General features: G+C 44.5%; 2 protein-coding genes across 2 annotated transcripts in view; one reads left to right on the forward strand and one right to left on the reverse strand.

Moving 5' to 3' along the window:
- The window catches only part of creb3l1 (cAMP responsive element binding protein 3-like 1), a 19,423-nt gene extending 14,821 nt beyond the window's left edge, over window positions 1-4,602 (forward strand). Inside the window, exons 8-11 of the mRNA XM_037696557.1 lie at window positions 1,540-1,642; window positions 2,967-3,105; window positions 4,156-4,321; window positions 4,398-4,602. Coding sequence (XP_037552485.1) covers window positions 1,540-1,642; window positions 2,967-3,105; window positions 4,156-4,321; window positions 4,398-4,434 — 445 coding nt within the window. The 3' untranslated portion in view covers window positions 4,435-4,602. The remainder of the gene's footprint in view (window positions 1-1,539; window positions 1,643-2,966; window positions 3,106-4,155; window positions 4,322-4,397) is intronic.
- Window positions 4,603-5,844: 1,242 nt separating this feature from the next.
- harbi1 (harbinger transposase derived 1) lies at window positions 5,845-10,561 on the reverse strand. The gene is made up of 7 exons (XM_037696558.1): window positions 10,460-10,561; window positions 7,834-8,003; window positions 7,560-7,762; window positions 7,392-7,479; window positions 7,099-7,306; window positions 6,538-6,713; window positions 5,845-6,461 (listed from the first exon to the last, which is right to left on the reverse strand). Exons 2-7 carry the CDS (start codon window positions 7,996-7,998, stop codon window positions 6,246-6,248), a joined length of 1,056 nt encoding a protein of 351 aa, XP_037552486.1. The 5' UTR covers window positions 7,999-8,003; window positions 10,460-10,561; the 3' UTR covers window positions 5,845-6,245.
- Window positions 10,562-11,245: the final 684 nt, after the last annotated feature.

Consider the following 11,245-nt stretch of genomic DNA (forward strand, 5'->3'; position numbering starts at 1 on the left):
GGGCTGGGGTCAGACTCCTGCTTTTGTTTTGAAGGGCTGGGGTCAGATTCCTGCTTTTATTTTGAAGGGCTGGGGTGAGACGGGCGGTGCACGTGGAGCCTGTCATTAAAGTAACCGCAGCTTTCATCATGGAGAGCAGCCCCCACCCCCCCACCCCACCCCGAGCGGCACCACCACATGGAGGAACAATGACTTGGCACAAAGCGGGAAACATGAGTCAGCATGACTCATTAAAGCCCGGCTCTAAAAAAGGATTTTAAACTATATTTAAGATCCTAAAAACGATGCGCATGCAGTTATTAGTGGTCCTTGTGTTCGGGGGGGGGGGGGGGGGGGGGGGGCTGCACTTTGTGTTTAAAACGTCTCTGGTTCATAAGACTTGAATCAAAACTGTGGTTAGGGTTCTGGATGTGTGGCGTTTAGCTTCACACAAACTGTGACTCTTTGAAGTGGGGTTCTGTGGGAAGTTATGAACAGTTAACATCCTACCTGTTGTAGGTAGCTCGTTGAACGGCCTCAGTTCAAATGGAGTTTAATTGTGCTGCTTTAGCTTCCATCGAGCTTTAGATACATTTATCTTCGAGTTAGATTCTTCATGCTTTTATGCTTTAGCTAGCCTTATGCTACTTTTATTTTCCAGCTAACATTTAGCTACTTTGAGCTTCCATCTAATCTTGTAGTACTTCTATATTTAGACTGACTGACTGGCAGACGGGTGGATAGGCGGATAGATACTTTAGTAAGCCCCAGGGGAAGTTTAAGATTCAGTATGGCTCCCTACAGGAAGTGCTACAGCTAGCTGCTGCTGGTAAATGACAGGAGATTAATAAACAACCAGCTGACGATCATAACAGATTAAGATTGGTTTAAGTTCAGTCCATTCTGGTCAGATTAGCCATTAGCTGTCAGTCAGCTGTAATTTCTCTAATCTAGGGCCCTTCGGCTGATGTTGGAACCCGGAGGCAGCAGCAAAAATCCCAGCTAGTTGTTGTGAGTGTGTACTCGTCCTCTGGTGTGTATTTCAGGCAGCTGTAAATCACTGCGGTCGAACTTCAAAGCCTCGTTCTGTGACGCTGCTGAGCTTCATCCCTCGGCGAGTTTATTTCAGCCGGCAGTTTAGTCTGGATTGTTTCTTCGGCATGGAAATATGAATCACTAAGTGTCTGGATTGTTTTAATTCTACCATCTCGGCTCATTAAAAGCCCCGCAGCTTCTTTTAGACTCACTTAGTGGCTGGTGTGGGCGTAAACCGGTGCTCTGTCTCCACCTGGCGGTCGTGGCTCGTCCTCGCGGCTGATACCATCAGAGCCCTGCTCTCCAGCTCCAGATGTTCCCCCCTCCTCCCTGTGGTTTTACAGATGCTGTGTCCTTTAGCTGACAGCGGCGGGGCAGTAAATCACATCGAGTTTACCTTAGAGACCCAATAATGAGAACGTTGGCTTGAACGGTGCACGTCGGCCTTTCTTGTGGCCTGCTGGGCGGAGAGGGGAGCGATCTACGTATTCATTAAAGTCTTCGGCTGTTTTTTTGTCTCTTCAGGTCTCTCCTGCAGCAGCTGCAGAAGCTCCAGGCTCTGATTTCAGGAAAGGTCATCCCTCGTTCTTGTAAAATGGCCTCGACCCAAACAGGAACGTGCATCATGGTAAAACATTGGCGCTTCCTTTCACTTTTAATAAGCAGCTGTTCCTCACAATGAGGCGAAGCTCACCTCGGCCTGGTAGTAGCTAAAGATGTTCCCCATCACAGCTGGTAAAGTGGGTTTAATTGGACTCTTGTTGATAAAATTATCAAAAAGGTTAGCTAAAATGTAACTATTAAAAGCTAAAAGTAGACAAAGGCTAGCTAAACGTACCAAAAGATTATGTAGTAGCCAAAAAATGCAAGAGACTAGCTAAAATAAGCAAATTACCAGCTAAAAGTGGGCAAAGGCTAGCTAAAATGATATGAAGATTAGCTAGAAGCCATAAGTAGCAAATATGCTAGCTAACTGAAACTAACAAAATGATAACTACAAGCTAAAAGTAGACAAAGGCTAGCTGAAAGTACCAAAAGATTAGCTAGAGCTCATGACAGGTGAGTTCACGTCGGACGTTTTTGATCCAGGATTCAGTTTCCGAACAATCCGTCCCGAGCGTGAATCATGATGATCTGATCCGGTCATGTGGAGGACTTGGCGTCTAAACCTGCGTAACTTCCTTATTCCTCAACGAGTTCAGTCGTTTTGATCCACGTCGCTACATTTAAGCTTTCGTCTTGTTTCAGTGGTTCACTGGACTTTTTGTGTCTTTAGACAAAAGTGGAGAAAAGTGACGTTTTAAATATAATTACAAAATGAAAAACTTTTCTGTAAATAACGACCAGTCTTGGTCAATGTTTACAGAAAAACCAGACTTGTCTTGTTTTTAGCTGCAACTTATCAGACGTTCATAAAGAATTGTTCACCGCACTCACAGGAAGTGCTGGGGATGACTCTCAGCTACTACCACGTCAGGTTTGAGCTCAGTATCTGTCAAACTGACCGACTAGTCGCTTAGCTGTGTCGGCCATTTTGAATCAGTTACTCACTCACACTGGCAGAAACTATTTTTATTGGTATCAGGACAATAAATACCAATTTATTGGTATTTATTTGTTGGCTCATTTCATATCCGCCATTTTTCTCTGCTGCAGGACCCGACTGGTCCAATTCGTTTGTTTAAATCCAAACCTTGGTCTTTCAGCTTCAAAGCTGAGCCGTGTCCAAACAACAGATCCAGACGGTTCTGGCACATTTCAAGTAAAGGTCTTTTGGGCCGGATACATGAATAACCAGGACGGTCTCTGGCCCACGGGCCGTAACTTTGACCTCAGTCCATGTTTGGACTCGGCGTTTGTCTTCGGGCTGTTTAGAGACGAGCGGATCGTGTTCGGTCCAGGACTGTTGAGATGATTTGTTAATCCGGGGTCTGGCCCTTCTCTCCGTACAGATGGTGGTCCTCTGCTTCGTCCTGGTGTTGGGCTCCTTCTCTCCTCTGTCTTCTCTGTCTCACTCCTCCTCTTTGTCCTCCTCCTCCCCGCCGTCCTCTCACCCTTCGTCGTCGGCGGACCTCTACATGACCAGTCAGGGTACGTACAGGAAGCTGCTCGGTTTTTTATGTTTGTTTGTTTGTTTTTCGGAACTTTGTATCTGAATTATTGACATAAACAACAACAAAAACAAGCAAACAAAAAAACAACATTTAGTGCCAAGACGTGTCACAAGGTCTGAACCTGGAGGGATTTCTTTTACATTCACCTGGAAAGTTTGACTTTCACTATAAATTCACTTCCTCTAACCCAGGGGGTCCAGTCCTGGTCCTGGAGGGCCAGAGTCCTGCATGTTCTAGATCAGGGGGTCCAGTCCTGGTCCTGGAGGGCCAGAGTCCTGTATGTTCTAGATCAGGGGGGGGTCCAGTCCTGGTCCTTTAGGGCCACAGTCCTGTATGTTCTAGATCAGGGGGGTCCAGTCCTGGTCCTTTAGGGCCAGTGTCCTGTATGTTCTAGATCAGGGGGGTCCAGTCCTGGTCCTTTAGGGCCAGAGTCCTGCATGTTCTAGATCAGGGGGTCCAGTCCTGGTCCTCTAGGGCCACAGTCCTGTATGTTCTAGATCAGGGGGGTCCAGTCCTGGTCCTGGAGGGCCACAGTCCTGCATGTCCTGTAGATAAGGGGCCGAGATGGTGTAGAGGCAGGGCAGCCGGCTTGGGACCCGAGAGTCCCAGGTTCGATCCCCAGTCACTGCACATCACGTGGCGTCTCTGGGCAGCACGTCTAATCCCCAAAATGTCCCCCGGGCGCTTTCAATAGCTGCCCACTGCACCACCTGGTGGTGGATGGGTTAAATGCAGAGACTAATTTCGCCATTGTATGGAAACATACAGTGCTGACATTGTGATGACATTATTATTATTATTATTATTATTATAATTGGGTTGCCATGTCAGAATCCAAGATGGCTGCTGTTGATAGATTTGATATCATGAAAGAGTTGGGGATGACTCTCAGGAACTACCGCACCAAATCCACCGTTGGATCCAGCGTTGCTGGTTCTTCTTAACTTATTTGCATCTGAATGTAGGTTTGTGGTTTGAAAGATATTTTGCTAACACAGCAGCGAGTGACTCTGTGTTTGTGTCTCAGTCCGTTCCCGCAGCCTGCTCTTCTACGACGAACGGGCTCCTCTGGAGGAGAGTTTGCTGCCGTCGGACGGCGAGAGGCTACGGTCAGGCCACGCCCACATCCAGACGCGCCGCCACACGGCCGACGCCCACAAGAACCGGACGGCCGGATCCGACGCAGACCAAAGGTAGCGAGCGCCTCTTTGGACGGAGCGCGTCAGCCGCTGCTCGCCAGGTTGTGACCGGCTCTTCTTCTCTTTCCAGAGAAAACGAAGCGGGCGACGCCTCCAAGGTTTTCTGACCCGAGGACCCCGCCCCCCCGCCGACAGCGCCCGGGTCCCTGCTGGTCCCAGATCAGCCGACGGCTCGTCCTGTCAGCGTCACCGCTCGACAAACTTCTTCACATTTCCTCGTTTCTGCACAAAAGTCTCACCTTCACGTCCAAATTCTACAAATTATGAGTTTAAAACAGGACAGAGTCGCAGCAAGACTAAAAAAAATTATTATTTTAAGTTTTCTGTAAAGAAACACCCAAAAGTGCATCATGGGAAATGTGGTTGAAATCTAAAATGTCACAACTTGCATCTAATTTCCGTTTAAAATCATAAAAATACAGTTTTTTTTACGTTTAACCTCCAAAGAGCTTTAATTTTATTTATTTAAAGGCTTGTTTCCTTATTTACACTTTTAATTTACTTAATTTGTACAAATAATCATCCAACTTTAATTAAAAAAACAAATTATTACATGAAGCAGTGTTATTTTAAAAGTGCCTTCCACATTTTTCAGTCCAGTTCGGCTTTAAATTAATTTTTACTGCTCAGAAATTAAACTTTAGTGACGTTTCGCTGCAAAACAAACATTTAATTGACTCTTTATTTCATTTTTCACCTAATTTCCGATTTATTTTAAGTTTATTTTAAATTTCCGATTCTTCTGGAGACTTTTTAAGAGGAAACACGACAGAAAAGTATTTTTTTTAAAGATATAAACTGTACATGTAATATATTTCCAGCATCGACAAAACAGCATATTTAATTTATGCCAAAAAAAATCTGAACGTTTTTAAAGTTAATCATATTTTCATTTTTTATATGTTTAAACAAGAAAAATGCGACTTTTAATATATTTCAAGCGTCACGTATTTCTTTAATGCAAACTAAAAAGGATTACCGTAATTTCCAGACTCTACAGCGCACCCTAAATAATACATAAATAAAATCCATAAATTAGCCGCAGCATGGATTATGCCGTGGTGGCGGCTTGTAGTCTGGAAATTACGGTGATTGTTTGACGCGGAGGTTTTTAATCCAGATTAAAGCTTGGACATCATCTCATCGTCTCTGCTGAAGCTGAGCTGCTGTCGCGTGAACATCGTTTTGTTGGAACCACAAACCTTTCCGCTCCTAAACGTCCACATGCAGAACTACAGTAAACACGTCAACAACAACAGGATTGATGATGTCATCACGCGGCGGCGGCGTGCGTTGTATTTATTCGTTGTTTGTAGAAAGTTTGTAAATATTGAAGCCGGTCGGGGCGGAAACGCTTAACTAGAGGTCTTGAATTAAACCTTTGACTTTTATCACCACTATCATGATGAAACTGTGCCCTCCTTTCAAAATAAAACACGGCATTCCTTCAAAATAAAAGCCATTATGGCAGGTTTCCTTGGATTTGAACCCTTTAATGTTTTTTTTCTCGTGTACATAAACGATGACTTCATTTGTTGTTGTAAATAAGGGCCTCTTTTGTGTGTTAATTTCCTGAACTGTACCTGTGGAACTTCCTGTGGAAAAGCAAAAGATAAAAATAAATTCTGGGGGTGGAAATTAACGAAAAAGTAAATAAATAGGGTGGGGCATTTTTATTTTTTTAATGTGTAAAGAGTTTGACGGCTCGTGGAGCGTTTATTCCAGAAACTCTCCAGCAGTTTGTTGATTTGGGTGAATGTCCTGAGAGTGACGAGCTCTTCCACAGGAGGTCAGAAGTCCTTGTTGTATAGCTTCCTGCATGTTCCTTCATATACCAACATGTTATCTTAGTGTAGTCCGTAGAGTAGAAACAAGCAAAATATTAAAAACTGCATCAGCAGCGCCGTGTCTGTGGCCTTCATTGTTCCTGCGCTCGGCTGAAGTGCTTCAGGATGAGGCGCTGCCGGAGCTCCTCCGCCTGGCGGTCGCGGTTCTCGGGTCTCTGCTCGAGGCTCCTGGGCTGCTCGAGGGGCTCGGTCCTCTCCAGGGTCCAGGCGTCCAGTCCGGACTGGAGCGAGGCGTTGTGGAGGACGCAGCAGGCCAGCAGGATGGACGAGCTCTTCTCCGGAGAATACTGCGAACGCAACAAAAACTCTTAACGCCTTTAAAGTGACGTTGCTCTGCTGCCTTGGAGCGGCGGCGCAACGCACCTGCAGCCATCCGTTGGTGCCGTCCAGACATCTGAACCTGGTCTGGATGGCTCTGAAGGTTCTGTCTACGATCTCATGTGTCGTGGCGTGGGACAGGTTGTACTGAAACTCCGCGGGGGATTCTGGGTGCTCGACCGGGGTCATCAACCACTTCCTCAACGGATAACGACAGTCACCTTCAAGGAGGAAAAACATTAACTTTCCTGCTGACGTGACTGTTTCCCTGCTCTTCAGCAGGTCTTCAGGTTCTGCAACAGCCCGTTAATCACTCATCCAAATCCAGTGCGCTGGAGCAAAAGAACATCTAAACCAGGTGTGTCCAAACCTGGTCCTGGAGGGCCACCGTCCTGCATGTCTTACATCATGAATCAGGTGCGTCGGAGCAGGGAAACGAGTACAACATGCTAAATGGCGTTCCTCAGGGAGTAGGGTTGGGAACCACTGTTTTTGATCATGAATCAAGTGCGTCGGAGCAGCAAAACTAGTAAAACATGCTGGATAGTGGCCCTCGAGGACCAGGACTGGACACCCTTGATCTAACTAAAGGGCTAATGCTCTCACCCAGTAGCCAGCCCTCCTCAATGTCCTTCAGCTGTTTGTAGACAGCAGACCTTTCCAGAATAACCGTTTCCTCGAGTCCACCAGGCCACTGCGTTTCAGCGCTGAGTAGCAACCCTCGGGCGTCACAAACCAGCTGACAGGCCACTGAGTGAAAGCAGTTCTTATTGACGTACGTAAAGTCTTCGCTGTTCGGAGCTTTGATTGGGACCTGGACACGGAGACAGAGACCTGGTTACATAATTTCAAAAATAATCTTTTGACTTGTAGCAATCCACACGTTTCTTCATTACAACCTGAACACAATCCAGAACCCCAAGGACTCCTGGAAACCCTGCCCTCCTCTGAAACTCCTGAAAGGACTGCTCTCTGCTGGAGAGAGCTCTGCTTGGAAAACGTATTTTTCTTGTCATTACCTTTAACACTAGGACAAAAGTTGTCGAAAACGTTGCAGCAAACTGTACCTGTGGAAAGTGATGAACTGCGGTGCTTTCTCCACCAGCGCTTTGGTCACATGGGACACACACCTGGACATGGACGCCTGGCTGATCCCTATCGTGTCCCCCATCGACGTCTGGAATGAGCCAGATGTGTAGAAGCCCAATGCAGCCAAGACCTGCACCTCAGGACTGATGGCTCTGGACCTCTGGGTTCGTCTGCTCAGAGACTGGCGTAAAACAATAAATTAAAAAGTAATGCATCTATGTTTCATTAGGAAACAATAAGACACAAACACACCTCTCTGAGTAACTCCACCAGGTACAAGATGAAATGTCTCGGGAAGCCGAAGTGAGTCAAGAGGAAGTCGTCTGAGACGGAGTCCAGGTCAAAGCGGTCCAGAGTCTTGTGGCCTCGGCCGTGTAGGAGCAGATCGCAGTCTAAGATCGCTATAGGAACGGCCATGTTAGCTGAAACCCCACCCCCCCATTAATTTAAAGGTTTATTATACTTGTTTACTTTCTGACACTTCAAGTAGTTTGGAAAAATTCAGAGAAAAATACAAAAAAAACAAGCTTTTAGCTACTGTTTTACAATTTTAGCTTTTAGCTAGCATTCTTCTAACTCCATATTTTAGCTACCATTTAGTTTATTTTAGCTGTCAACTGCTCTGGCTGGCTTTAGTTTTTTTAGCTGATGTTTTGAAATATTTACCTACTTTTTTGCTAATTGTTAATTTTAGCCACTGTTACGCTGGTTTTAGCTATGTGTCCTGCTAAGTTTAGCTTTTTTTATCTTATTAATTGTTAAAACCTTTATTAACCTTAATTAATTAATACATTAATCAGCGTGACCTCAGCAGAAGTAAGGAGGACCTTCAGGAGGATTAATCCTCACAAAGCAACCGGCCCAGACAACATCCCTGGAGAACCGATCAACAGAGGATGCCATCTCCTCTGTGGTCCACACTGCACTCAACCACCTGGAGCAGAAAAACTCTTACGTCCGTATGCTCTTTGTGGACTTCACATCCGCCTTCAACACCATGATCCCCCAAACCCTGATGGACAAACTATCCACACTAGGACTAAGCCCCTCCATCTGCAACTGGGTACTAGACTTTTTAACAAACAGACCACAGTTAGTGAGGATCCACAACCTCTCCTCCTCCACCATAACCCTCAGCACTGGCTCTCCTCAGGGATGTGTGTTGAGCCCCCTTCTGTTTACTCTGCTCACGTATGATTGTGCAGCTACCCATCCAGGCTGTCACATTGTAAAGTTTGCAGATGATACAGTGGTGGTGGGATGCATCACAAACAATGATGAGTCCAGCTACAGGCAAGAGGTGGAACACCTGGAGAGCTGGTGCAAAGAGAAGAACCTTCACATCAATGTGAAGAAGACAAAGGAGATGGTTGTGGACTTCAGAAGGAACAAAAACATCTACACCCCCCTGAACATAAGAGGATCTGTGGTGGAAGTGGTCTCCAGCTACAAGTACTTGGGTGTCCACCTGAACAACAACCTCAGCTGGAGCAACAACACCACCAGCCTGATGAAGAAAGATCATCAGAGACTCTACTTCCTCAGACGGCTGAGACGAGCTGGTCTGGAAGCTCAGTCCTCACCTCCTTCTACAGGTGTGCAGTGGAGAGCATCCTGTGCTCCAGCATCAACGTGTGGCATGGAGGCTGCACAGCTGCAGAAAGAAAAGCTTTGCAGAGAGTGGTGAAGGCTGCACAGAAGATGTTGGAGTCAGTCTCCCCACCATCACAGACATCTACACCTCCAGATGCAGGAAGAGGGCCACCTGCATCATGAAGGACCACACCCACCCAGCACACACACTTTTTGCCCCACTCCCCTCAGGAAGGAGGTTGAGGAGCATTAAGTGTAGAACCACTAGACTGAGGAACAGCTTCTACCCTGAGGCTGTTAGACTCATGAATCTCTAACCAGAATAATCACTGTGAAAAATCACATGTTGCTGCTGATCTGTTTCATGTTGCTGCTGATCTGTTTCATGTTGCTGCCGATCTGTTTCATGTTGCTGCTGATCTGTTTCATGTTGCTGCCGATCTGTTTCATGTTGCTGCCGATCTGTTTCATGTTGCTACCGATCTGTTTCATGTTGCTGCTGATCTGTTTCAATGTTGCTGCTGATCTGTTTCAATGTTGCTGCTGATCTGTTTCATGTTGCTGCCGATCTGTTTCATGTTGCTGCTGATCTGTTTCAATGTTGATGTGTTCATGCGTGCTCATCTGCTCACAGACTCATGTTCATGTTTGTGCTGATGTTCAATGTTTTATGTTATGAGTGCTTAGTGTATATTTAGTTGATGTTTTTCTTAGTTCATATCTTAGATGTTATTACTGTTTTTCTTATACATTTTATTGTTGGATGTAACTGGGACCCTGTGTACATAATTTCGCTCCACCATATGTACCACATGAGGTGCGAATGACAACAAAGAATCTCTGACTGATTAAAATCAGGTGTCTCTTGTAAATGAGTCCCCGAGGCTCAATGGGACTAACTTGTCTAAATTAAAGTTGAATGAATTAAAAAAAATCCACTTCTGTCTAAAACTGCATCTCGTTTATTTATTTATTTTTAATAAATACACACGGATTGTAAATTAATAGGTGAGCAGAACTACATAAATCAAACATACGCGTGCACATTCACTTGTATAGTTTAGACCATAGATATAAACACTGGTTATATGATTTCTATGGTTTAGACACTATGAAAAATAAATTTAAGCTTCTTGAGCTTAAATGCTAAGCTAACAAGCTTCTAGCCAACTAGCTTCTTTGCACGAAAGCTAACATTTTAACTTCTCGTCATCATGAAGAGACTTAAAGCTGAATGACTTTAACACAACGATGAACATATAGTTTTAAAATAACGACAGCTTACCTTTAAAGAAGCAGAATTCGTGAGAAAAGGTACCTACTTGAAATTCGTCAACCAAAACGAGAAATGACCGCCCAGATACGCCTTCCGAATTTGGCTGCAGAGATACCTACTTGACCAAAACAAAGCACAGAACTTAACTGGCGATACACTCCCACAGATTCGACACACAAATCAAATAAGATTTATTTTTCTATTCGTGTAAATTCACACATATAATACAATATTTATTTTTTTATCTCTAAAAACGTATATTATATTCCAACTATTTGAGTACTTAATTAAGATTATTTAAACGAAAGTGGGATTAAGAAACGTGTGCTACATAAACAAAGTATCGGAAGCATAGATCCGCCATCTTGGAAGGGTCGCCCGCTCCACTCAGGGTGACCCGTTTGTCAGGAGCAATGAAGTATGTGCGCGTTGAATCAGTCAGTGCTGAATACTATGAAGTATGTGCGCGTTGAATCAGTCAGTGCTGAATACTAAACTCATTCTCACGATCTTTTCCTCTGTTTGTCTCAGGAGTACAGCCATTAAAGCTGAACACATGGTTCAGTGCTTTTAAATATTCTTGGTGGAGTTAATAATAACACTAATAAAATATTCTGATGCTGTTCAATAATCCAGGTAGAAAAATCCAAAAAAATTCAATCTGGTCCTCTGGACATTCAAAAAAACAAAACAAAATATTTTTATGGCAAGTTTTGCAAAACTCACAGTCACGGAAACATTTTTATTAATATCCATATATTAATATATATATTAATATATATATAATATATATAT

The sequence above is a fragment of the Nematolebias whitei genome, chromosome 23, assembly GCF_014905685.2.
Source record: "Nematolebias whitei isolate Nwh7 chromosome 23, NemWhi1, whole genome shotgun sequence".
NCBI lineage: Eukaryota > Metazoa > Chordata > Actinopteri > Cyprinodontiformes > Rivulidae > Nematolebias > Nematolebias whitei.